Source organism: Molossus molossus, unplaced genomic scaffold (genome assembly GCF_014108415.1).
Source record: "Molossus molossus isolate mMolMol1 unplaced genomic scaffold, mMolMol1.p scaffold_m16_p_18, whole genome shotgun sequence".
Classification (NCBI taxonomy): domain Eukaryota; kingdom Metazoa; phylum Chordata; class Mammalia; order Chiroptera; family Molossidae; genus Molossus; species Molossus molossus.
The window spans coordinates 62,263,251-62,290,174 of NW_023425353.1; the positions used below are offsets into that span (position 1 = coordinate 62,263,251).

A 26,924-nucleotide genomic window follows, 5' to 3' on the forward strand; every position below is an offset into this window, starting at 1 on the left:
CTCCCTGGTGTGATCTACAAGTGACAAAATCCTAATTAAAACCAACTTTAAGCCACAAGTCAGAACTGGCACATCTATTTGTGGGGGAAACACTGCTTCAACAAGCTCTTTTCATCCTCACCTATACATCTATTTCCTCTGGAAGCACAGCGTGTTTTTTAACCCTGTGCTGGGTTGCAAGGTTAAGAAGGCACTTTCCTGGCTGCAGAGGGGCCAGGTAAGTCCTCAGCAGGAGGCACCAACAACGTCGGGTGACAGAGACAGTGAAGCCTGATGCTCCACCTGTGCCCTCAGTGTGCAGCCAACACAATTCCACCGCTTAAATGATGCCCTTTCCCCACCGTCAAAAAGGGTCACATAACATCCCTGCACACCTGCCTCTTCTCTTCCCTCACTTTACCCACAGCTGCCACCAGAGTCATCCAGAGGAAGACCTAGCCCTCGCCCGTGAGCTGCCCAGAGTTTAGAGGGCAGACCCTACACGCATGCAGAGAACATGAGTCTAAGTCAAAGGCTAGCCACAGGGTGCGGGGTGGGGTCCCTGAGGGGCTTACACAGATGGTCTTCCCAAATTCCGACCACCTCCACTCTGCCTGCTCTGCCCCTGCCCCTCCTCCTGTTCCAAGCATCCAAACAGCTATTGCCTCATGAGGCCCTCCATTCAATTCCTCTGCAGGTATTTTCTCAGCCCCTCTGCCGAGTCACGCAGCATGGGGCACAGAGCCCAAATGGGGATATGATGCTATGCAACCAGTGAGATACAGTGGGGACAGTGAATTCCCAGTGGGTTCAGAAGCTCCCTCCTCCATGCAGCCTACTGTGTGCAACTTTCACCCCTACTTCGCTCTGTTCCACTGCCAGCCCTCCTTCCGGGACACCCCGCCTGGTGTACAGCAGTACAGTGTATTCTAGCTGGTGGTACACGGCTTAGTCTCCCCGCTGGGGCCCAGCCTGCCCTCGCTGGAGGCAAGGGCCTGGCACACAGCAGGCACTCCACAAGAGTAAGGCCAACAGGTGCACAGCAGGGCCAGGTAACTCACTCCTCACCCCCGAGGACCAGGCTCACTCCCACTCCCTAAGCAGACCCCTGCAGCCAGGATGGAAAGTTCTGCTCTCACTGGATGACTTACTTCCTCTCCCAGGTATCAAACAGGTGCTTTCTTTAGGATTCAAATTACCCTGCAAGAATTCTAATGGTACCCTGCCCCGAGCACAATGTGGAGGGGGAGGGAGGTGCTGTCCTTGAAAGGACAAATGTTTTCTGCTCCAGCCACACATTTGGAGACAGAGCAGCTCTATTTAGAGCCTTGAATCAAAACAGCCCTGGAGTGTGGCTTTCACTCCCCACAGGGCGCCGTTACCGCAGCAACTGTATTTCCCCTTGGAATTCTTTCAAGAGGACAAACTGTAGATCCCCCTCCAAAACCAGAGAGACCCAGGGCAGCTGGGAGCTGGGACTAAGGGAAGGGCCCTTGAAGGAAGGGCCACGGGTCAGGCATGGGAAGAGCCTGATGGAGCAGTGTTAACCCAGATGCACAGAAACAATGGGTAGGGCCTGCTTAAGGCAAAGATAAGCCCTTTACTAAAAATGTTTTGTGCCAGGGGAATGACTACCCACCATGACCTGCCAGTTGGGAAATTATGATCAGATCACCCTGTGAGGTTGCTTTCTGTGGAACCCCTTTTTTTGTCTACCCCACCATACACACACACTTCCCCGAAACAGCTAGACCAAGCTCACCTGCCCAAACGCACCCCAGTCTTCACTTGGCTTCTCTCAGCCCCACTGCCCTTGCACCCCCCCCCCATTTCCTGAGATTCCTCCTAAATGCCTGCAGGGTGAGCCTCCGGGCACCCAGTATGTCTTCTCCTTCGCTGTCTCAACTCTGTAAGCTGGGACCGCATCTAGCCCCAGGGCTTCAAATCTCCCCACACAAGCATCTATCTGAGTCCAGATGCATGTTGCCAACCTCTCTCCACGCAGAGGTCTAACAGTCACCCTAGGCTTACGCCACCAAAACCAGATTCTAGACTTCCCTTTCAAAACCACTCTGCTCTGCACGTCTCATCTCAGAAGTAGGCACCCCCACAGTCCACCTATCCAGTAGCCCTGAGAGTGCCACTGCCCCACCCTGGGCTAATGCAGCAGCCTCCTGCCTCCACAGTCAGGGCAGGGCACCCTGCTGAGGCCTCCAAAGGCTCCCCATCCCCGTCCGGAGTGCGGTCCAGCCTCAGTGGCCCCGCCTCCCAGGCCCTCTCTACTCTCAACCCCACCCTGCCCCCCAACCCTTCACTCTAATCCTGCCACCCAGAGATTCTTTCTGCCCCTTAAACAAGCCAAGCTAGTTCTCATCTCAGCTAGAAATACTCTTCCCTAGATCTTAGCATCCCCTCTGCCACCTCCCCTCCCTTTCCTCCTCCCCGCCCCCAACCCCCATATCCCACACAGAGACCTCTCCATGCCAGGGCAGCTGCACTGCCCCTCCCCCAACACCCACACACTCCCACTCCAGCCCTCACAAGTTCCTGACATTACCTTCCCTGTGTACTGTCTAGCCACCCCTCCAGTGTAAGCCCTTGAGACAGAGAGGCACTCTTATTTACCCAGGCCCTGGCACACAGCTGGTGCTCAATAAATACTTGCCTGGGCCCAGCCAGTGTGGCTCAGTGAATTGAGCATCCTCCCATGGACTGAGAGGTCCTGGTTCAATTCCTGGCCAGGGCACATGCCCGGGTTTCAGGCTTGATCCCCAGTACGGGGTGTGCAGGAGGCAGCCTATCTATGTTTCTCTCACGTCATTGTTTCTCTCTCTCTCTCCCTTCCTCTCTCTTAAAAAATCAATAAAAACATATTTAAAAAATACAAATACTTGCTTGGTGGCTGGCATGGAGTTCCTGCAGTGAGGATGGGCAGCCACCGCTCCAGGGAAAGGAGGTGCTCCACTTCCAGGACAGAATGTCAAATGACTGAACAGAGACTTCCAGAGAAATGAATAATCTGAGGAACATTAAAACTATGCGTTTCTAGGCTCTACACCAAGAGCTACACTCAAGACAGGCCTAGGGTGGGGCCAGAGAAGAGATTACAAATTGTTTCCCCGGGTGAACAGGTGGGTCTAAGAACCTGAGTAATCAAACATCTTTACTTCACTCATGAATGAGTCAAGGCCCTCAGAGAAATGCCTCAACACGAAGTTCCAACCCTGGCTCATAACAGGTGTCTATGCTGGGAGCCCCAAATCTCACTGGCTCCGAGATCCCAGGGTCTGAGTAGGGCTGAGGACAAGAAGGTCAGTCCTTGGGAAGAACAGGAGCTACACACCCCACCTTGGCTGTGGCTCTGCAAACCCACTTTCCTGATCATCTAATACTTCACACTAAAAGGAAATTCCACCTTCAAAGAAGCAGGATTTACTGAGTAAAGCCAGGGAACCAGGAGGGTGTCCTCTTTGCTTCCAATGGAAACAGGGCCAGCTCCACCCACTGTCACCCAGCAGAGAAGGCTGGAGGACCACCTAGACCTCCCTGCATATAAAAGGCCGTGTGCAAGACCTGGAGCTAGACACTTCACCCACACCCTTCCCTGCTCTCCCAGCTCCTGATGAGGTCAGAGGCTCTGCCTTGATTTTTCAGACAAGGAGAGGAAGCCTCAAAGTTTAAAGACCTGTTCTGAAGCCCACAGAAGTGATGGACAGAGCCGAGATTTAAACCACATCTGTCCTGCTCCAACGCCCATGCGCTCCGCTGTGCCACACGGCTCCCACCAGGTAACCTGATGGCAATTACTGTCTGTGATGGGAAGGAGACCAAGCCTTCCTGGGGCCTGCTTGTTCTCAAGCACCTGGAGTAAGGGGTAGAGAGGGATACAGGGCCAGGGTTCTAGGGTTGGCAACATTCCAAAGCAATGCCATGAGAGATCCCTTTAGCCCCAGGTTTCCTGGTCTATTAAACAGGGATAAACCAACAGCTGCCTCAAAGGGCTACTTCCTGAGATACTGTCACAAACTGCCATGTAAATGTTATAACAGCCAACCTGCAAAACCCAACACAAGACTTCAGCTGACTTTGTAACCAGACTGTTGGGCATGGGGATGTGGCCACATGGGGCCTGAGACAAAGGCAACTTCCTATGGGATAAGCAGGATACAGACTCCTCATCCAGCACACTGGACTCTTCTCTACCCCCCTCCCCCACCTCCAACACTTGCTAGACCTTCTCTCCGGCTCCTCCTCTGCCCTCACCCCACACTGGCCAGGGACTCTTCCCCATGCACGCCCAAATCAGAAAGCATCAGTGTGCTCCCCTCCACCTTGGCACTGCTCCCTACCCACATTGCTCGATTCTTGAGTGTGCAGATCACACCCACTGCTCTGAACTGTCGGCGCTGAACTCCACAGAGACGACCAGGAATGAGCATCTTCTAGAGACACCAGCCATTAAGACTGCTGACTTCAAAGCCCTCTGCCCCAATTCTAGGCTGCCCAAGGCTGAACTGATTGTCATCTGAGTTTCTACCTCACCTCTTATCTTTCAATAAGTGGGCATTTAGGTAGAGACATGGTCCTCATAAGTAGGGCAAGTCCTCAGAGACACACTGTCCAATAAGACCGCCACAAGTCAAGTGTGGCTGTTTAAATGTAAATTAATTAAAAAGGAATAAAAATTAAAATCAATAAAATGTTACGTTAGCCACATTTTAACGGCTCAAGAGCTATGTGGCTTGTGGCTCTGGTACTAGACTGTGTGGATTATACACAGAACACTGCCACCATCGTACCAAGTTCTGCTGAACAGTGCCGCTCTCCAGTGCCAGTCTCCAGGGCCAGGTGAAAAACAGGAACTGCAGTTAAACCTGCAAGCTGACAGCCAGACCTTGACCCTGAGGTCACGCCCAACCACTGAGGGGTTGGCCTGCTGGCCAACTAGCCTGCCTCTGTCTCAGGGCAGAAAGAGAGCACAATCCAGGCCAAATGCTCAGGAAATCCAACAGCCAAGGGCAAGTGTTTGTGCCAAGTTCATTACCTTTCAGAGTCTCCATTTGGCTGTTGAGGAAGAGGTCAGAGGAGGACCTAATCAGCACCACAGAGAGATGTCACAGAGCTTCATCCACACAGCCTTGAACTGTTCACCTCCCCACCCAGCTTGGAACTTCTGGATGAGCCCCAAAATGTGAGGTTCAAATACAATACAGAAAAGTGTGCCTGGGCTGGCCGTCCTCCCAGCCGGAAGCCCTGGCTCCTGCATACCTTGGCCACCACCAATGCACCCAGCAACACTTTCAGACCTCACCCTTGCCCCAGTCACAGCCAACTGCTTGCTGTCACACCCCCTGACACATCTCCCACTGCCCTCTCTCTGTGCCCATGGATGTTCCCACCTTCAACCCGTTCCTCTGGAAGACTCCTTCCCAGCTACCTTAATACTCCCATCCCAGCCTCACCCTCCACAGCCCAGCTCAAGTTCCACTGTGTCTTCCCATGAAGCATCCCCAGACCCAGCCTGGCTTTCCCAGGAAATGAACCCCAGCAGCACAGTCTAATGTTGTATGTAGTCTTCTCACCTGTCAACCTGGCTGACTGACCTACAGGTCACTGCTTTGGGGAGTGCTGCACCCATGTAGAGTCCCCTGCCCCCAGGGAGTCTTGCAGGCACTAGAATCCAGGACAGTCACTTATGCTCCATGACCTTGATCACCTCAGCACCTCTGACCCTCTTTCTTTGATCCCTCATAAATCAGTCCCATCAGGTGGGCTAAAAGGAAGTGCTTTGTAAAACTGCTGAGCTGCATGGCTATAACCACGCTTTTTTTTTTTTTAACTGAATATATGGAAAGCTTATGACCCCAATCTCGTCTCCATCTGTCACAATCTCAAGACTGATTCATTCATAATATCACTAAATTATGAGTTTATATTCTGGCAGTAGGGGAAGGAAGAAAAACACCATAAGGGAAATCAACCCCATGCCCAAATTCCACCTTGAGCACAACCATGCGTACAGTAGGTATCAATGATGGACCTGCCCCTGAGTGCTTCGTGGACTAGCAATGAGCCACCTGCACAGGGCAGCAGGCATTTTCCATCAGCAGGGCAGGCTGGGAAATGGCTTGATGCTGGAGTCGGCTCCACAGGCGCCTTGCCCTCACACCAGAAGACTAACCCCAAATGGGGAGCCGCTTGCTCCATGAGGGAGGAGACCCCTTGCTTCCAATCTGCTGGTAGCAGGCAGGCTATACTTCCTCCCCAGCCTCACCAATCACAGGTCCCACAAGAAATGACCATGGGCTGGAAAATTAACTCAAACTTTATACCCTTGACTGTCTTTCTTCCAGGCATTTACCCTAATAGAAATGTCACTCAAGATCTGTGGAGATTAAATGACACTAAAAGCACAGGTAGCCAAAAGAAAACATAGATAATTTGGATTTCATCAAAATTTAAAAGCTTTTGCACATCAAAGGACCCTACCAAGAGAGTGAAAAACCCCACAAAAGAAAATATCTGCAAATTCCATATCTAATAACAGTGTAACATCCAGGATATATAAAGAACTCAACTACAACTTAACAACAGAAAGACAAGCAATCCAATTTTAAAAATGGGCAAAGGACATGAATAGACATTTCTCCAACAACTGTACAAACGGCAAATAAGCACATGAAAAGATGCTCAACAGCACTAATCATAGGGAAATGCAAATCAAAACCACAATGAGATACACCTCACACCCAGTAAGATAGCAGTAATTTTTTTTTTAAATCCTCACCCGAGGACATTTTTCTAATTTTTGTTCAGATAGAGTGGGAGGGAGAAAGAAACATCGACATGAAAGGGACACATCGAGTGGTTGCCACCCGCAGGACCCAACCAGGGCCAGGGACAAACTGCAACTGAGGTATGTGTCCTTAGTGGGAACTGAACCCGGGTCTCTCTGGACCGCAGGCTGATGCTCTCTAACTGCTGAGCCAAACCAGCCAGGTCAATAGCAATAATTTTTTTTTAAAAAGGTAATTAAGCCCCACCACTGTGGCTCAGTGGTTGAGCATTGGCCCATGCACCAAGAGGTTGCCGGTTGATTTCCAGTCAGGGCACATGCCCAGGTTGTTGGTCTGATCCCCAGTGGGGAGCATGCAGGAGGCAGCCAATCTATGTTCTCTCTTAGCGATGTTTCTCTCTCTCTCTCCTTCTCCCTTCCTCTCTCTCTCTCTAATATCAATAAAGAAAAAATTAAAATAAAAAATAAGTAAAATGCAATTTTTAAAAAAGGCAAGCATTTAGAGAAATTGGAACCATCACGCATTGGTGGTGGTAGTGGGAAATGGTACAGCTACTGTGGCAAACAGTTTGGAAGTTCCTCAAAAACTGAAACACAGAATATGACCCAGAAATGCTAGTCCTTAGGTATATACCTAAAATAACTGAAAACAGAGACTCCAACTGATATTTATACACCAGTAAATCCACCAATACACCAATTGCAGCATTAGTCACAATAGCCAAAAGGTATCTGTTAACAGATGAATGGATAAACAAAGTGTGGTATAAACATACAATGGATTATTATTCAGAATATGTATGAACCTTGAAAATGTATGCTAAGTGAAATAAACCAGTTACAAAAGGACAAATACTGTATGATTCCACCTACGTGAGATACTTAGAATAGGCAAAGTCAGAAACAGAAAATAAATTAGAAGTTTCAAGAGGCCGGGGTAAGAGAGGAATGAGGAGTTATTGCTTAATGGGTACAGAGTTTCTGTTTGAGGTGATGAAAAAGTTTGGAAATAGTGGTGATGATTGTGCAACACTGTGAATATACTTAATGTGCCTAAGAAATGGTTAAATGGCAAGTTTTAAGTTACATCTATTTTACCATAATAAAGACAAATACAAAAAAAAAAAAGAGAAGGAATTGTGACAAATAAGGCTACACATGTCCTTGCGTGGAGGAAAGAGGACCAGAATCTGGATCCAGATGGGATTAAGGCATGTACATAGGGGCAGTTTGGACTTGGGGCCTATACTCTTTCACCATGATTGGTTTTTGGCAGGTAATTTACAAAACCTAAAGGATATATCAGAAAGTATAAAGTGAGGCCTGGCCAGGTAGCTCAGTTGGTTAGAGCATCATCCTGATACGCCAAGGTTTCAGGTTCAATGCCCAGTAGGGGCACATATAAGAATCAACCAATGAATGCATAAATAAGTGGAACAATAAATCGATCTCTCTCTCTCTCCCTTCCTCTTTCTAAAAATCAATAATAAAAAAAAAAAGGGTCACCACCTGTTCTCATGTTCCCTTCTAACCCTAAACACTCACCTGGGATACCTCTCAGTTTTGTGACTTTGGGCAAACCACTTCACTTTTATTGCTCTCAGTTTTCACCAATAAATTAACCCTTCTTCCTTCTTCTCAGGGTTGTCATAAAGACTAGATAAGATAAGCCAGGCAGCTGGTATTATTAACAATGCTAAATCTGAAAACACTGTTGTCTTTAATGAAAAAAATTAAACTGTCAGAGCTACAGAGCCCTGGCCCGTTTGGCTCAGCGGTTAGAGCACCAGCCCACAGACCAGTGAGGCCTGGGTTCGGTTCCCGCTAAGGGCACGTACCTTGGTTGCATTTTGTCCCCGGCCCGGGTTGGGGTTGTGTGGGTGGTGACCAATCGATGTGTCTCTCTCACATCAATGTTTCTCTCCCACGTTGATGTTTCTCTAAAGTTGATGTCTCTCTCTCTCTCTCTTCCTCTCTCTCCCTCCTGCTCTATCTCGATAAATGCAAAAAAAGTCCTTGGGTGAGGATAAAAAAAAATGGATAAATTGAACTTCATCAAAATGAAAAACTTGATCCATCAAAGCACATTATCAGGAAAATGAAAAGACAACCTTGAATATAGGATAAAATATTTGCAAATCACAGATCTGTGAAAGGGTTAATATGCAGAATATATAAGAAGTACAACTCAACAACAACAAAAACCCAATTTAAAAATGGTCAAAGGAGCCTAATAGACATTTTTCTAAAGATAACCAAGTGGCCACAGCCACATGAGAAGATGTTCAACATCACTAACCATTAGGGAAATGTGAAGCAAAACCACAATATGATACCATTTCACACCCATTAGGATGGCTACAATCAACAAAACAAAAAATAGCCCTGGCCGGTTTGGCTCAGCGGTTGGAGCGTCGGCCTGCGGTACAGAGAGACCCGGGTTCGGTTCCCGCTAAGGGCATGAACCTCGGTTGCAGTTTGTCCCCGGCCCTGGTTGGTCGTGCAGGTGGCAGCCACTCGATGTGTCCCTTCACGTCGATGTTTCTCTCTCTCTCTCTCTTCCTCTCTCTCCCTCCCACTCTACCTGAACAAAAAATGGAAAAATGTCCTCAGGTGAGGATAAAAAAAAAAAATAATAAGTGTTGACAAGGATGTGGAGAAGTTGGAATTCTTGTGCACTGCTTCTGGGAATGTAAAATGATGAAGCTGCTACAGAAATTACTACGGCAGTTTCTTAAAAAATTAAACATAGAGCCCTGGCCAGTTTGTTCAGTGGTTAGAGCATCAGCCCTCGGACCAGAGAAACCTGGGTATGGTTTCCACTAAGGGCACAGTTCCCGCTAAGGGCACTACCTCGGTTGTGGTTTGTCCCCGGCCCCGGTTGGGGTTGTGTGGGTGGCAGCCAGTTGATGTTTCTCTCTTCTTCCCTCTCTCCCTCATGCTCTATCTGAAGACAAATGCAAAAATGTCCTCAGGTGAGGATTAAAAAAAAAATTAAACACAGAATTACTATGTGATCCCCAAATTCCACTTCTGGGTATATAGTCAAAGGAATTAAAAATAGGGACGCAAACAGATATTTATACATTCATACTAACAACAGTCAAAAGCTAGGAACAACCCAAAATTAATGGATAAACACAATGTGGTATATACAGTTGACCCTTGAAGAACACTGGTTTGAACCACACAGGTCCACTTTTTTGCACCCTCGATTCAGCCAACCTCAGATTGAAAACCGTATTTTGATCCAAAGTTGAGAATCATATATGTGGAGGGCTGACTTAAAATATACACAGATTTTTGACTGGAGGAGAGTCAGGCGCCCCAACCCCCACTCTGAATTGTTCAAGGGTCAATTGTACATACAATGAAATATTGTTCAGCCTTAAAAAGGAATAAAATTCTGACACATGGTACAAATGGAGAACTTTGAAGATGTTATGCTGAGTAAAGTCAGTCAGAGAAGGACAAATACTATATGATTCTACTTACATGAGAGACCTAAAGTAGCCAAATGCATAGAGAGAAAGTAGAATGGTGGTTGCCAGGGGTTGGGGTAGCAGGGAAATGGGGAGTTAGTGCTTGAAAAGTACAGAGTTTCCATTGGGATGATAAAAAATATTCTGAAAAGAGTGGTATAGTTACCTACCATTGTGAATGTACTTAATATCATTGAACTGTACACTTCAAATGGTAAATTTTATGTATATTCTTACCACAGTAAAAGAAAAAATCTGGCCATATTTTCAGCCCACTGAGAGTTCCTCTTTAAGGCCAGTTCTCCTGATGGCCTCGGGCATCCCTCCCAGGCTAGGGGCCCTAAGGACGTGAATGCCATCTTGTCCTTTGTATTGACCTCAAACCAGAACCAATAATCTGGGCCCTTACCCCATGCCAGCAAAACAGATTGAAAGGCTGTTGAAAGGCTGAAGCCTGAGCTTTCCCTAAGCCAGGTGGTTTGTGGGGATAACTATTTGGTGCTGACAAGTTGCCAACAAAAGCAGAAGCCAATCTGCCAAGCTTCCATTATTACTTCCCCCTTTCGTTTTCCCACAGAACCCCAGCTGGCCATACTGAAAGTAAACAGGGTCCAGACTGACCAGCCTGATTGTTGTTTTAAGTTGGAAAGTGGAGTGCCTGCTTCCCCCATCCCTCACCGATCTAGATATTTAATGTCCTTTGTATTTTGAGTTGACGACGGTTTCCATCCATCCAACAAGAACAGAACCAACAACCTCCACCCCTCTGTAGTCTCCAGGGCCGTTTCATACAGCTTATCCTGTTAGATCTCAAAACCTGGCGAGAATGAACGTGTAGGGGTTGTCATCCCCTACTCCAGACATGAAGAAACCGGGGCTCACAGAGATGAAGCCATTTGTCCCCAGTCCCACAGCAGCCCTAAGTGAAAGGGCCAGGGTTTGCACGTAGGCAGTGAACTTCAGCGTTCTCCTTCCTCTTGAATACTTCGGAAAGATAAAGTAGAAATGGAATCGGACTATTCTGGTGTCAAACAAGAGCAAAGAAAAATGCTTGCAAGTATGGCAACTAACAGGCTTAGGTGGTTCATCCCAGAGAATTAGGCTGGGAAAGAACTAAGCGCCGTGCTCTTTCCCTGAGGTCCACCCTGACCTAGATATGGGCCTTTGTTTTTGGATTCTTGTACTCAACTATTTCAGCTGGGCGCCTAGAGAAGGGTCTGCCAGACAGACTCGTGGCATTCATTTCACCAGGGTTCCAGGTGGAAGGCCGGGTAGGTCATGGGGAAACGGAAGATGATGCGCATTACGATGCGAACCAATCACGCCTGAACCAGAGAGCATCTGAAACGGTACGTGGCTCTGAAGACCCACGAGGGAAACATCCAGCAGGTCAAACGGTCTACTGCGTCCTGACCGCTGACCGCTGACCGGCCGCCCACCCGGAGTCCGGCTCCCCCTAGCACCAGACTTGGTGGGCGGACGCCGACTTCTCACGCATGCTCCAACCGCGCGCGCATGCGCGTCCTCCACAACAGCCTTTTCCTAGTAGCCCCCTGCCCTATCATCCCTGTCCCGGATACGGACACTTGGCTGCCTCAGCTACAGCCCTCACCCCGCATTCCTCACCTTGCGCCCTGTTTTCTCCCGTAGGGCCTTCAGCCGTTCCTTTCGCCGCAATGCTTCTTCCTCTAGCCGTCCCACACCGGCCGCAGTAGCAGCCATCTTGCCCTCCGACCCCTCCCCTTCTTCGCTCATCTTACACCGCGCAGGCCCAATGCGTAGATGACTCTTACAGCCAATCCAGGGACCAAAATGAGAGAGCAGGAAGTCCTGGGAGCCAACCAACGCTGAGTTGATATAGGAGGGCCCGCCCTTTTCTACGCTTTAACTTGCCTAGCGGGTAGGCAAAGCTCTAAGGCTTGATGCCTCCAACGCCAATCTGTGAGAAACCAGCAAGTGCAATCAGACCTGAGTGAAGGAGGCTAGAGCGCGTCGATCGCTGTGGCTTTACTGTCCACGGCTCACTCCATGCTGGCCACTTGAAATGCGCTGACTCAACTTTTTCCCACTTATTCTGATTTTTCAAGGCTCAAATGTCTTCGAGAAGCCTTCTGACTCGCCACTCGGACCCCAGCCTAATTAGAGGTCTACCTCTCCCTTCATGTCCAGCTATCAGTGGCTTCTTGGATGTCTCCGGGCCCCTAGGCCATTCTGTGTTCATTAAGCTCAAATAAAGCCTGAGCAGTGCAGGGCTTGCCTGGGTAGCCATTTCCCTTTGGGCTCATGAATGATCCCCTCCCAACATCAATACCCCTGGAGTGGCAATGTATCCAGGGTCAGACTACCTAACCTGGAGAAGAGCAGTCCCCAACCTGGGCCCAGGGGGCCCAAGGAACCCCTTAAGCTTAGTTACTGAGAACTAAGCTCAGAGTTGGTTTGGCCTCGACTGTATCATGTGGCCACCAGGTACACTGCTCCCTAGTAGGAACTGCCAGGGTCATCTTTCCTGCATTAACCAGTATGTCCTGACAACCAAAAGACCCCTTTGGCTGAAGTCAAGATCTTCTGATAGCATGTTGGGGTTCCCAAGGCTCCCTCGCCTCCCACCTGGGGTGACAAAGGCCCCTTTGCCACAGACCCACATCTTTCTCCCCCAAACGACCTTCTTGACCTCCATAACCTGTGCCTTTTGGTACCCTATCCCCTACATCAGGTGGGGTGCCCTGCTAGGGCCTGGTATGCAGGTAGCAGATACTCTGGAAATAGTTCAGTGGTGGATGGATAGCGCAGGAGAAAAGCCCAGAGTGGAAGCGCTGCCTAAGAAACCAGGACAGAACAGAATGAGGATGGGGAACAGAGTCTGTCTTCCCAAGGTCTAGGGGGCTCCAGACTAGTCAAGTGTACAACTGGTCGATTCCTACAACTTCTCTGGGCCCCACAAGCTTCCCCCAAGTCCCAGTAAAAGGCCTGACCCCCTCCTCAACACCAGGGGGCCCCCTTCACCTCCCAGGCGGGCTGGAAAGGTTGATCAAGAGAAAGAAGCCTACCCCCCAGGTATGGCTCAATGGATTGAGAATCCTCCCATGGACTGAGAAGTTCTGGTTTGATTCCTGGTCAAGGCACATGCCCGGGTCGTGGGCTCCATCCCCCGTAGGGGGCGTGCAGGAGGCAACCCACTGATGTTTCTATCTCTCCCTTCCTCTCTCTCTCAATCAATTAAAATTAAAAAAAAAAAACTCAAGAGAAAGAAGCCTAAGGGTGATGGTGGCAGTGGCCCAGCAATGAGTCAGTCAGGCCTCTGTCCCTGTCCACGTTGTCCCTGGCTGCCCAGGTAGTTCTAACTTGGCCCATCTGAGCCTCAGTTTTTTCTGTAAAACAAATGCATTAGGCATCCTCTTGCCTTTAATCTCTTAAAGAAAACAAAAATGTGACGCAAGTGCCAAACCCTGTAGTGGACGGTGCCTTTATAACATCTAGGAAAGCTTCCTGGAGGAGAGGACCCTCGAGATTGGTTAACTCTCCCAGAGATCTGCCCGTCTGATGGAGGACACTGCTCCTCCAAGAGGTTATTTCAGACTTGTTCTGCTGCTCTCTGATCCCCATCCTGTTCTACAAACCGTAGATGCAAAAAAGTTGCACTTCAGTCTTCTTATAAAACGCTTAGACCAGCACCTGGCACGTGGTAAGCGCTACAGGTAGTCATGATTATTGTTATCATTACTTGTTGAAGAACACTGGACACTGCCCACGGCCCGCAGCTCCTTTCCCCCATCCCACAAGCCTATCTCGTGCTCAAATGTCTTTCCCTTACACAAATGGTGGCAATTCCAGCCAGGCGGGCTGCATCCCCCGAGCTCATCTAGACCCAGGGCAAGTGTGGAATCCCTGACCCCGGCATTCGTCGGGGCTCAGGTTGGTCCTTTGGAAAGCATTGGTAAGAGCGCAGACTGCGGAGGGCGGGGCTGTGGGGCGCCCTCCGGGGGCCGCCCTGACCTCAGGCTCCTCCTCCCGTCCGGCTCCCCGCCCTTTGCACGGTCCCAGGAGAGGCGGGGCGGCGGTGGCCGCAGCTAAGTGCAGGAAGCCGGGCGGCGGCCGGCGGCCGGCGGGGAGGAGGAGCGTGCGGATTTGAGTGGCTCATCGCTGCGGGGGCCAGTACTACTTACCCCACTAGTACCGCGCCGCTCCGCCCCGGAGTGACGCCCTCTGCCCATGGGCCTGGCCGAGGGCAACCGGCGGGCGGCGCGGAGGAGGAGGCAGCGGCAGGTGGCGCGCAGCAGCAGGGCCGGAGCCGGGCCGGGCCATGGCCATGGCCGCCTCGGAGCGGCTCTACGAGTTGTGGGTGCTGTACTACACGCAGGTGAGGCCGCCCTGCCCCGCGCCCGCCGTGCCCCCAGCTCCGCGCGCCCCGCGCCTGCTGCACCTGCGACCCCGCGCCACCGGGGCCGCGTAGATGCGCGCGCGCCGGGCGTGCTCGGGCTCCGCGCACACGTGTGCGACCCCTGCCCGCCGGTGCCTCTGGCCCTTACACCTGGGGGACTACTCTCGCCGGTGCGCACCTAACAAGAGCCTCTTGGGTGGGGACCGCGCAGCCTCAGTCGTGCCGGAGGAAAAGGGCTTGGACCAAGACGGCCCGGCACTTTCCCCTTTAACAAATGGGGAAACTGAGGCCCGGAAACAAAGTGAAAGGTTGGCAGGGTCAGGAGGAGCGGAGAGGTTTAGTTTGCATTTTGTCTTGCACCGTTCCGTGGGTGTGCCCTCCCGCCCCTTTGGGTGGTCACGGCCTTAGGATCTAAGTGATCTGGGGTTATACAGCGGGAGGCGTCCCTACTGTGGGTCCTAGACACCATCCCTTCCCCAGAGAATCCGCAGTGATGAGCTCCTCCCTGACCCCAGGCCACCTTACCCCACCCCCAGGGGCTGGACCCCGGGTCCAGGCAGAAGAAAAGATTTGCCTTAGATGCAGAACCTGGTGGTAGGGGAGTGAGCTGGGAGGGATGTTTGAAAGGGGTGGAGGGACGCTTTTTCCTCCTGAGCTCCCCATCTTGTCTCAGAAGCTACCTCAAATGGCTTCAGAAGGTGAAGGCAGTGACTGACCCAGGTGTCTGTCGGAGCTGAGAAACTGGTGTCCCCCAAACTCTATGTCTCATGCACATAGGCCCCCACTTTCCTTCTGCATCCACAGCAGGGAGGAATCCCAGGATAATGCCCCCCTTCCCTTCACCCAGCACCAGCCTCCCTCCCTGCACCTGCTTGGCATCTTGCTCCTGGCTCAGGTGCACCCTGGGCACAATGGACTATTGTGTGCCCCTGATCTCGTCACTGGGGGGAAGTTCATGCTCGGATCAGCTGGCCCTCTGTGAAGAAGCTGTCCAACTGTCTCCCAGGACTACAGCCTGGGTTTGGGGCCCCAGGGACCTGGAATCCAGGCCATAGGGGCCACAGTTTCTTGAGTCCACTCAGGTGGGGAGAGGTCCAGGCCCCTGGCAGGAGGCAGTGTATGGAACAGAGTCCTTTGGTGTGACCCAAGGCATGCTCTTTACACCTCTGAGCTTCCCTATCTGTAAATTTGGCATAGCTCTGATCTCAGGAGTGGCCTGTACTCTGCAGAGAGGTAGCCAGTATGACTGGTCCAGGCCAGAGAAGGCTCCTGCTTCCCTGGCCCCATTGGATTCCCACACCCCAGCTTGTCTACATCTCCAAGGGTTGGCCTTTGTGAAGAAGCAAAAGACCCACAAGACCTGCCCCTGGCCCTCACGCCTCTGATTGCCCTGTGGCCATTGGCATGTTCTTGGTCCTCAGTTTCTCCTCCTGTGACCAGATGATGAGTCTGAAGGATATTAATGATGGCTCTTCTGGTTGGGTGGTATACTGCTGGAGGAGGTGCCTCCTGTTACCCCTTCTAGATGAGTTCTGCAAATGGTCAGCCCTCCTATTCCCTCCTGAGGTGTTCAGCACTTATCTATGCTGATTCTCCCCCACCCCCAGCTCCTCACCTCACAGGCAGGTATGGGGCTAGCTGGTTGTAGCTTTGGATGCCTAGATAGGCAAGGGGCAGCCTGGGGCCTGGCAAACAAATCCAGGATGTGAGTGTGAGCTGGGAGCCAGGCGGGGCCAGGCTGCTGGGGAGAGGAAGCTCTGCACTGCCTTCCTGCCCACTTGGTGTTGCTACTGCTCCCGGAACACTGTCCCCACCCCTCTGTGCTGGCTCCCAGTAGTGGTGGCTATGCTACTTGGAGCCCTGCTGGGGACCAAGTATGTGTGTGTTTGGGGGAAGGGGGTAAGATAAGGTAAAGGGTATTAAGGGACCCCTGAGTTGGCCAACCACCCAGCCAGAAGGCTCCCCCAACACCTGTACCCCTCCCTTCAGCAGTGAGAGCTGACATCAGCTGGCAAACCTGTTTCCCCAGTTGTGGGTCTTGGCCTGCCCTGGGAGCAACCCCCTTTCTGCCCTTCCTTTCCCCTCACAGATCCCAGGTTCAGACCTACCCACCCCCTACCTCTGTGGGCCCTGCTCAGCTGGGTCACCAGTGGGGAAAGAGGCTGTGGGCGTCTCCTGAGGGAGGGCCACATCATTCAGTCTGAGTACCTCAGGGCCCTAGTAGGGAAACCAAGGCAGGGTCATACCAAGGTCATCAAACAAGCTTGGGGCAGAGTCCAGCAGAGCTGAGGCCCTGTCTCCATCCTGTGTTCCTTTACCCAGGAAAGGTCTAGTCCTATGGGCAGAAAACCTCACATGGGTCTGCACAAGCTGTTTTCTCCTGGAACCTTCCGCCCCCTTTCCCCAAACCAAGCTGGACCTCAGCCCAGGGTGTCCCCATTTAACCCTCATTGTGCTTGCTGCCCCGCGGTTCCGTGGCACCTCACATTTAGTAGTGCTCTTGGGTCCAGCTGAATGGCTGGACAGAGTGAGCCAAAGCAGTGACCAATCGGGGAAGCCATGCCAGAGGAGGCCGAGTTTGGGCCTTGGGGGCTGTGGCGACAGAAACAGCAGGAGCAAGAACATGACGGTGGGTGAGGGGGAGGCCTGGACACAGGCAGGGCAATATCCAGAGGACTCAACCCTCCAGAGCTCCTCCGGGGAGGGCATGGGAAAGGGGTGAGAGGGTAAAGGGACTGGGGACACCACCCAACAGGCTGGCAGCAGGCCAACATGTAAAGGTGATGCAAAATAACATGCAAATAAGTGGCCCCTTTTCTGCTAGAGCAATGGTGTCCCTCAAACGCCCCCCAGTGAAAGGGAGCACTTGGGGGGTGGGGGCACCAGAGCTGAGGGGTACTCAAGGTCACAAAGGTCAGGATAGGACATACATTCAGGTTACAGGTGGGGAGCCCAGGCTGAACTCTCCAGTTTTGCCACAGAGGACTTAGGGTTCCAGGGAGGTCAGCTGGAGTTGACCTTGTTCTGCCCACCCCGCCCTGGTTCCTCATCCCTGGTTGATGACCTCATGGAGACCTGGTCAAGCCCTCTGCTCCCTCTGGGACCTTAGCTGGGTCATATGCTTTCCTGTGCCTCAGTTTACCCTCTGTAATGGGGAAAAGGAAGGTGGAGTAGCTTGGGCCCCCTCCATACGTCACAGGGGCAACCAGGGTTTCTTCTTTTCTTCATTACCAAGGCAACTGGAGGGGGTGGGACTGAGGTGTTGGGGAGAGTAGCACAGCCCAGAGACTGGTAATCCCTGGAGTTGTTATGGCAACTGGGGAGCTGATGTGGAATTGTGGGGTCCCCATGGAAACAGGGTCTGCTACTCTGGGGACCCTGGAAGGAAATTCCTGGTTTCCATAGTGATAGGACAAGGGTAAGATTAAGCCCTGGGTGGGGTGTTATGGAGACCAGAAGGTGCACCCCTTTCAAGACCCCCTCCCTAAGTAAGGGGGAGAAACTGGTCTAGCCACTGGGCACTTGGACCACTCTCCTCGGTTCTCTTCGCCCCTGGCAGCGTCCTCATCTTCCTGCTTCATTCCTTGGTCCTCCAAGTCTGACCCCCAGTCTTGGTGTAGTCAGAAGCCACCTTCGGCTTGGCATTGTCATCTCCTTCCTGATGCTGAGTGGGGAGACCCCCCCAGGCCTGAAGAGGTCATTCTGCTCAGACCCCACCCTGTCCCATATCCGCCTGCCTCTTTCAGGAGACGAGGTGCTCACCACCCCCCGGGCAGCTATGCCTGGGAGGAGTCACCACCGTGGAGCTCTGATCTCTCCCTACCCTGCTCCCAGCTCCCTCCTGGGACCCACCACCATGCTCCCATTCCACCGACCTGGCACAGCCAGCTGGGTAATGGCTGTGAGACCTTGGCTCTGCCACTCACGGAGCTGGGTGGGGAGAAGATGTGTTGCCCTAGAATGCCAGGAGCTTGAGAAAGCAGAGTCCCTGGATTTGGGGCTGAGCTCCCACTGGCCTGACCACGTGTGGTGGGAGAGCCTTCACTGGTTAAGCAAAGGGATGATTTCAAAGAGGCAGCTGGAGTGCACAGAGATTGATTAGTATTAAGTAACAAGCTACCAAGTGTGAGAACCAGGTCTGGACTCCAGAGCCCATACCTTCAACCACATTCAATTTGGCGACCCCGACTTCTGAAGCACCAGATGGGGGGATCTTGGGAAGGGAAGGGTCCTGGCTCTGATGGGGAGCATTTGTGCAGAGGAAACGTGAAGAGCAAAGCATGTGCAGACCTGTGGGGGTGGGACAGGAATATCCTTGGACTGGGGCATCCAGTGAGCACGGGTTCTGGAGCTGGAGATGAGGAGGGCACTGCCCATGTGGGGCTTCATGTGGAGGGAGGCTGTGGACTTGCCCTAAAGCTTGTGATAGAGTGGGTGACTAGCTGATGGGACAGTGGTATTAACTGGCGAGTCCTGGAGGTATACTAGATGCCAAGTGCTGTATAAGGCATTTCTGTGTATCGCCCCTTGTAAACCCCTCAGTGAGGTGGTCGTAGGGTGGGGATGAAGGATGTGAGGCAAGGGCTGGGCCTTGAGGTAAGACACAGGGCCGGGCAGGGCTGATGTCAGGCTTGGGGTAGGGCAAGTACATCCAGGGGCAAGGTGGTATCAGGAAGCTCAGAGGTCCCTGTCCCCATGGCAGACAGCCCCACCCACCCATCCACGCCACAGCCGCCTGCCCTCAGCCGTCCCCCGTCACCTCAGACTTCTGGGGTAGTTGCAGTACCATGCCCACCCAGGAACTGTTTGGACCTACCCAGCCTTTGGGTGCCTCCAACCCCCAGCACTGAGTGTCCTCAGGGCTGGTTGGACACAGAACTGAGTCCTTTAGGGCTGACTCTGAGACCCCTCCTCCCAGGGAGACTGACCTTTCCCCTACCCACAGCTTTCTCCCCTGCCCCAGGGCCCTGCTGGGATGAGAGGGGCATGGCTGGGACCCTGGCCCAGGCAGGTTGGGGTGGAGACTGGGCTGGCCCTGCCCAATGTTCCTGCTCAGAACGGGAAAGGGAGTGGGGAGCCCAAGTGCCACAGCTCTGGACCCCTCCACATGCAGGACGGCTACCATGCTTGAGGCCCCTGCTCTGCCCTGCCTCCTGGACCCGGGCCCTTCAGGGGCTCCCAAACCCTGCGCATTCCAGCCTCCAGCCGCAGGGCCCAGGGCAGGGCCAAGCTGGGGTCTCTGGGAGACGAGATGAGACCCACAGAAGCAGGACAGGCAGCTGCCCCTGCCCCTGCCTAGTGCTGTGACTTGGAGTCCCCTCCTGCTCCCTCCGGAGCCCACTGGTGCTGCCTTGCTTGCCTCTGCCCTGCACTCAGCCCAGCCTGGACCTGCTAGAAGTTTGTAAGACTGGACAGGCCCAGGGTGTGGGTCCAGGGCTAGAAAGCAGTCTGTGCTGCTTAATGAGGGAGACAGACACACTGAGCAGAGTTTGAGCCCACCTAAGTCTGGGAGGGTGCAAGGCTCCTGCTTAAGTGCCAAGAGCCCAAGTCAATAGACAGCAGTGGGGCATGGGGTGGGCAGAGAGGCTGGAGAAGGAGGCCCTGCTTGGACTAAGGGTCTGAGCCTGGTCGGTGGGGTGGGGGTGGAGGGTAGCAGTCAGATTCGGGTTTTCAGGACCCATATTTTGGGTGAGAGATGACTGGGAATGGAGGAGGCAGGGGGAATAGTGTTGGAACAATTTTGAAGGTAGACAAGGATCCGTGGGGTCACTGAGGCAGGAGGTAGGGGTCGTAAGGTCAGCTCGGGCTGGCTGGCTAGCAATCATGCGTGGCCCTGGCCTAGAACAGAGGTCTGGCTTTTAGCATCTTCAGAGGTGCAGCTGAAGCTGCGGTAGTGAGTGAGGATCCTCCCCAGGAACCCCGTTACCACTCTACAGTGGAAAAAGCTCAGAAGAAATGGGTTGAGTCTGGGCTTGCTCTGGTGTTTCAGGGTTGGGCATTGTGGTGTTCTTGCTGCAGAGGGCAGAGAGATCGCCAAAGGTCACACATAGACAGAGTCACAGTGGCATGGGCCTGCACCTTGGTGGCCCTAGTGCCTCTCTGAGTTGCCTGGGACTCAGATCTGTGACAAAAGGCACACTGAAGGTGCCCAACTACAGGGCGGAGGGCTTCTCTGCCTAGGTTTCTTAGGGGCCTGGCTCAGACCCTGGCGTTGTTTGGGCCTGGCCCTGCAGTCTGGGGCGCACGTGTGGCAAACGTGAGCCATCCGTCCAAAGGCAGTGCTAGAGGTCCTTGAGTTGAGGTCCGTGGCACCTGGAGAGCAACCTCAGGCTGCCCTGCCGGGCGCTGCCTGTGATGTGTTCCTTGCCGGTTCATGCTCCAGTCTTGTCCCTGGCCCACCCCTGCCTGTGGGAAAGACAGAGCTGCCTGCGCATAGGGCCAGCATGTGGGGAGGGAAGGCAGGGTGAGAGGCGGAACTCGGGTCCAGGCACAGACCCACTCCTTGCCCTGGGAGGGCTTAGAGTTTAGGGCGGATTCGAGCTGGGCTAGGACTTATTCAGCTGTGTCCCTGGAGCAGAGACCAGCAGGGCGAGGTGGGGAGGCCAAGTCATGGGAGAGGGGTGGGACAAATGTATGGATGAGCCCTCCACATAGTCCCCTGGGCCTCAGGCCTTGGACCCAGGTTGGGGAGCTCCTGGAGCCTTGAATAAAGGGCACTAGAGCAGCAGGGGCCAGAACCTGGGCCTAGATAGGCCAGCCCTGGCTCCAGGCCCCTACCTCATGCCCTTACCACTAGTCTTAGGTCCTCAAGCTCTTACCCAGAGCAGTGTGACCCCACCCCTTTGTGCTCCAGGCCCTACCTCTGATACTGGGCCAGGTCCCTTACAGCTTCTCTTGCTGGGCCCTGGGTGCCCTGGGCCCCCCCACATCCCTGCGGTCTGCCGGGAGGAAGCGGCCCTCCTCCCCCACCGTGACTCTGCGCTTCCTGCCCCCGGCTGGGGTGGCTGGGGTGGGAGGGGACATTTCCCGTTCACACCCAAGTTTCCCTGGCAGCACCCAGACTTGGGCTCAACCGATGCCCCTTTTACTCATGGAACCAGCTCTGGGGCCTGGGGTCCAGGTAACCAGCCAGGGTGGGTGGAGGTCTGGTGAGGTAGGGCATTCTGCCTGTACATGTGGGGGATGTGCATATACATGGGTCTGCTTGGCTTGGTAGTGTGCATGTACCCTGGGACCTGCAGTCAAGGAAGGTTTCCTGGAGGTGGTGGCTGCTAAGCTGGAAGAAGATAGCAGGCGAGAGCCCAGCTCAAGGCTTTGGGCCAGGGTTGGCTGGTGGGTAAAAGACCTTCAGCCCTCGCACCAGTGTGGGCCCCAGCCATACCCCAGGAATATACACTCATAGACCCCTCCCCTGCCTAGGTCAGGCCTGCTTGGGTCCCCAAAGATTAGGGAGGTGGGGACAAGTTACTGGAAAGTAGATGGGGGCCTGGGAGAGTCATCACTATGTACAGCAGTCTTCTGAGGCTGACCTTCCAACTTCCTGTCCTCCCTCTCCCCACCTGCTTCCTTCTCTCCACTCCCACTGCTCTGCCTCCACTCACCGTGGACTCCTGTCCACCCGCATTCACTCTCTACTTCTGTCTCTGTGTCCCCCACGCTCACCGCACCCGTTCTGTCCCCACCCTTGTTCCCCCAAACCTGCAGAAGGACCTGGGTTACCTGCAGCAGTGGCTGAAGGCCTTTGTAAGCACCTTCGAGAAGAGCATCTCGCTGTCATCTCTGGAGCCACGCAGGTGAGGCTGACCCTGCACAGGGGGGGCGGAGGGGCTGAGGGGTCCACAGCACCCCGGTGACCCCTGTCCCTGCAGGCCGGAGGAAGCAGGTGCGGAGGTGCCGCGGCTACCACTGGACACACTCCACGTGCTGGTCGAGCAGCTAGAGGAGGGGGGCCTGGAGCAAACCCTGCTGCTGCTTAAGCTCTTCATCGTCCTCTGCAGGTGGGTCCCTGCTGTGCTCCCCAAGGTGGGGGAGCGGGGACTGCGGGCCACGGGGGCACTGGCATACTTCTGTGACCTCTCCCATCATCCACTCCCCAGGAACCTGGAGAATGTGGAGGCAGGCTGGGGCCGGGTGCTGGTGCCCCATGTGCTGGCACTACTGACCCGGTTGGTGGCCAAGGTGAGGTGGGCTCTACCTGGAGGGGCGGCAGGTGATGGCCGCCACCCAGCTAATCCCCTCCCACCTTCTTTCCACACCTGCAGCTAAAAGGACCCCCAGCACTGCAGGGGGAGGGCCAGGGGCCCAAGCTGGAGGACGCAGCCCTGCACGCCCTCCTCCTCTGTGAGGGTCTCTTTGACCCCTACCAGATCTGGCGGCGCCAGCACAGCGGGTGAGAGCGGCCCGCAGAGGACCCAGAGCGGCTGGGGAGAGGATGGGGATGGGGGTGGCCATGTGGAGGTGGGAGGGGCTGTGTACAAGCCGGTGAGGGGAAGATGACTGAGGAGGGGCGAAGTGCCTGGCCTCACCCTGCCCCTGCCCACCCCATCACCCCCCCAGGGAAGTCATCAGTGCCAAGGAGAAGAGCAAATACAAGTTCCCTCCTGCTGCTTTGCCTGGTGAATTCAGTGCTTTCTTCGGAGGTCAGGCCCCACCCCTGCCCTACTTGGCCCTGCCCCCAAACCTGAACCCCTTCCTGCAGTTTCTCTTTCCTTCCACAGGACGGGCCCAGCTCAGGGTGGGCTGCTGGGAGGGGTGGAGAACCCTGCCTCTTTGAGGGGGCTGGGTGGAGGGCAGGAAAGGCATGCCTGGACAAATGAGTAATTTCTCTTCTGGGCTGCAGTGGAGGCCTGGTCAGGTGGGGGTGTTAATTTTCCTCCCCCTTTCCCTCCCATCTCCTGGGTCCCCCCAACCACTTGTACCCCACTCTGATCTGGACCATCTTAAAACTCCCTAGCCCAATCTCTTTGTCCCTGTAGCCTCTGCCTAGTCCCCACCCCTCCTCAAGACAATGTCTGCACGAGGTATTATCTCCACTTCCTACTCCCTCATTCCTGGAGGGGCTGAGCCCAGGATGTCTCTGGCCCCTGGTTCTCCCTGGGGACCACAAGGGAAAACATCCCGGGGAGCTCCCTGCCTGAGTACTGTTCCCAGAGCAAACTGGATTTGGTTCCTGCTGCTGGAGATGCCCAGTGCTGGCCTGACACCCTCAGGGCCCAGTTCTGCTCCTCCCCACATCTGTCCTTTCCAGCCCCACTTGCCCCCTGCGCCCCAGCCATGGTCCCGTCCTCTCGTTCCTGGAATGCAGCTAGGTAGCCCACCTCCAGGTCTTGCCCACTCTGTCCTCTCCCTCCCCAGGCCGGTTGCCCCCAGCCCTCCCCTCTGAAGCCCTGTGCCCCTCAAGCCTCCCACCTCATACCACCCGAACCCAGCCAGGCCTGCTCTTGCTCCTCCACCCCCTTACCGCTCATGTGACCCAGGCTGGTCCTTTCTGCCCTCTAGGTTTCAATCTGTGGCCTGGCATCCTATCTATCCCACATATGACGCTGAGAAAGCCCCTAGAAGTCCCCAGCAGGGGCATGGGTGGGGGTGGGAGGCATCTGTGTGCTTGACACAGGCAGATCCCCAGAGCAGGTCACTTGGGGAAGCTCCAACCGTCACAGGGCAGAGGGACCAGGAGATTTGCATCTGAGAAACTAAAACCTGGGTTTCCATAGGGTGGCAAGATGGGGGAATGTGCCCACCCCAGGGTCTCCTCTTTGGGGCTTAAGAATTTAGGGAACTGGCTAGGCTCTCAGGGAAAGGCCATGTTCCTTTTTAAGCCCCCCCAAAAGTGCCGTGTCCCCCTCAGACTCCCTAGTGTAGAAACATGACTTTTTAGACCCTCTCAGCTCAGAACCAGGTCTCCCCACTCAGATTGGGCTTCCCAGCCCCTACCCCAGGGCTCCCACCTCTTGTGTAGACCCCTGGTAGCTCCACAGCCCTGCAAGCTTGGTGACAGTGTCCTGCCCGCCCCTCCCCCTACCCAGAGAGCCTGCAGGATGCAGACCGCTTGCCTTCCACGCTCCTACTGCGCCTCATCCACCTCTTTGGTGCTGTCCTTGCCGGAGGGAAGGTAGGCCAGGAGGAGCCTGTGGGCCAGAAGGTGGCGGTCTCAGGGTCTCTGCTGGATGAGCCCCTGGCCCACTGCCCATCTCTGTCTATACCTGCAGGAAAATGGGCAGGTGGCCGTGAGCACTGGCTCTGTGCAGGGCCTGCTAGGTGTGGTGCAGGGCTGGGGACGTGGGCCAGCCCAGGACTCCCACTTAGTGTCGCTGGCGCTAGAGGCACTGGTGGGCGCAGTACATGTCCTGCATGCCAGCCACAGATGCCACCGAGGTCCAGAGCTCCACACCCTACTTGAGGGCTACTTCCGCGTCCTTAATACTGACTGGCCAACTGGGCCAAGCCCAGGCCCCGAAGAGGCCCTTGTCACCCTACGAGTCAGCATGCTTGGTGGGTATGGACTCCCAGGCTCTTGGGGAGTGGCCCTGGGAGGTGAAGGCCCGTGACTGTGGGAAGGCTGGACTGGGCAATATAGGGAAGAAGGCCGAGGCTGGTGTAGGTGCTGCTGGGAGAGGATGAGGCAGGGCTGATCCTTGACCTCCACAGACGCCATCCCCTTGATGCTGGCGTGCGAGGACCGGCCCGTGCTCCAGACCACCTTCCTCAGCAACAACTGCTTTGAACACCTTATCCGCCTCATCCAGAACAGCAAGGTGGGCGGGGCCCAGGCCCTGGGGGGTTCGGTGGAGGGCTGGAACCGGAGGCTGGGGCACCTGGGCTGCACCAGCCTGGAGGACAGCGGCCAGCTGTGGGCTGGCCTGCAGAGCAGTGGGAGGGATGGCTCTGTACCCTCCCTCCTGGGTGTGTGGAAGGCCAGAGCTGCCCTGGCCCCTTGTTTCCCCTTCCCCCGCCCCAGGTCTGGGGGCAGGAGGACGGCTCAGCAGTTTGGATGCAGTGCCTACTCCTGTCCATTTAACCACCCAACTCTGCCCCTCTGAGCAGGGCATGGGTGGCTCAGCTTCCCTCCCCTTCTCTGGGGCCTCGTGTGGCATTCGGCCTGGGGCTCAGGGTGCATCCTTCCCTCTAGGGCAAGCCCTGGCAGCTGCCACAGGCCCTGCTCTAACCCTGCCCCTCCCTCATCTTCCTCCTTCTCTCTCCTCTGCCTCCTCCACCCTGTGCTCTCCCCCTTCCCCACAGCTATACCTGCAGGCCCGGGCGCCCCCTGAGGGGGACAGTGACCTGGCTACCCGGTTACTGACTGAGCCCGATGTCCAGAAGGTACCATCCTGGGGCAGACCAGCTCAGGCACTCACCTCCCTGGGCACGCATACCCTGGGCTCCCCTTTCGAGCCCTTCCTGCACTGTGCAGGGGGGATGAGCGCAGATGTGTGTGAGGCCCGGCGCGGCCTAGCACTGGGGCTGGGTGGCCCACGCTCTCACCTACTGTCTAATCCCCATCTAAGGGAACAGGGCAGGAGTGATGTGTGTCCTGCCTAGTATTGCTACTGGGAGCTGGGGTTTGGCTGTGCCAAGCCGGAGGGAACCTTCGAAACTCAACCCCCTATACCCATTTCACAGAAGAGAAACAGAGCCCAGGTAGATATGCAGGGATTTGGCTGTAGCCATTCTGGGAAAAGGAGGTCTCCCACATGAGGCCATTTCTTTCCGTGGATCCTTGCACCTGCTCTGCAAAGGTCACTGGGAATCCTCATCTTCCCATCCCCTCCTGGGGTGCTCCCTGCCTCACCCTGCATGGAGGCTGGGAGCTACAGGGTGTCAGGGTCTCCACTGGGGCACCCCTTCTCTGGTCCCCACCCTGCTGTGTCCGCACAAGGCAGCCCCACGTGTCTGTTGCACCTGCCTGCAATCTGAGAGCATGTCCATTCATCTGTGAGGCAGGCGAGACCCCTGGTTTGTATAGATGGGGAAACAGGCCTGGAGAGGGTAAGAAGGTAGCCTGAGGTCATTTGAGAGCTGGGGTCAAGGGCCCCCCGGAGCCGAAACACAGCCTAGCACCTGCTGACACACTCTCCAAGCCCTTCTGCCCCCTCACCCCCTCCGGGCAGGGCAGGATGAGTGAGCAGTGTGCCTCTGGCTGTCAGGTTCAGCCCAGGTGAGCCTCAGTATCCCCACTTGGATCTAGCAGGCAAGGCGCATGGTAGGACTAAAAGGTCTCGAAGGTTCTTCTGGTTCTAACATTCTGTGATTGATTACCTCTAAATTCCCTGACCCCCTGCCAATCATACTG

At 54.5% G+C, this 26,924-nt stretch overlaps 2 protein-coding genes across 5 annotated transcripts in view; one reads left to right on the forward strand and one right to left on the reverse strand.

Annotated features, from left to right (window-relative positions):
- CCDC12 (coiled-coil domain containing 12) overlaps positions 1-12,082 on the reverse strand; it is a 41,934-nt gene extending 29,852 nt beyond the window's left edge. Inside the window, exon 1 of the mRNA XM_036267406.1 lies at positions 11,884-12,082. Within this exon, the coding sequence (XP_036123299.1) occupies positions 11,884-12,012 (129 nt within the window). The 5' untranslated portion in view covers positions 12,013-12,082. The remainder of the gene's footprint in view (positions 1-11,883) is intronic.
- Positions 12,083-14,535: 2,453 nt separating this feature from the next.
- Positions 14,536-26,924, forward strand: part of NBEAL2 (neurobeachin like 2) — a 28,645-nt gene continuing 16,256 nt past the window's right edge. The window contains exons 1-10 of one of the 4 annotated variants that reach the window (XM_036267402.1): positions 14,536-14,614; positions 22,340-22,428; positions 22,504-22,632; positions 22,732-22,813; positions 22,897-23,024; positions 23,192-23,274; positions 24,661-24,746; positions 24,844-25,126; positions 25,283-25,389; positions 25,874-25,954. In XM_036267402.1, the coding sequence (XP_036123295.1) occupies positions 14,558-14,614; positions 22,340-22,428; positions 22,504-22,632; positions 22,732-22,813; positions 22,897-23,024; positions 23,192-23,274; positions 24,661-24,746; positions 24,844-25,126; positions 25,283-25,389; positions 25,874-25,954 (1,125 nt within the window). In that variant the 5' untranslated portion in view covers positions 14,536-14,557. Of the gene's footprint in view, positions 14,615-21,676; positions 21,756-22,339; positions 22,429-22,503; positions 22,633-22,731; positions 22,814-22,896; positions 23,025-23,191; positions 23,275-24,660; positions 24,747-24,843; positions 25,127-25,282; positions 25,390-25,873; positions 25,955-26,924 lie in introns of those variants that run through there. The other 3 variants (XM_036267403.1, XM_036267404.1, XM_036267405.1) reach the window with 3 other exon arrangements.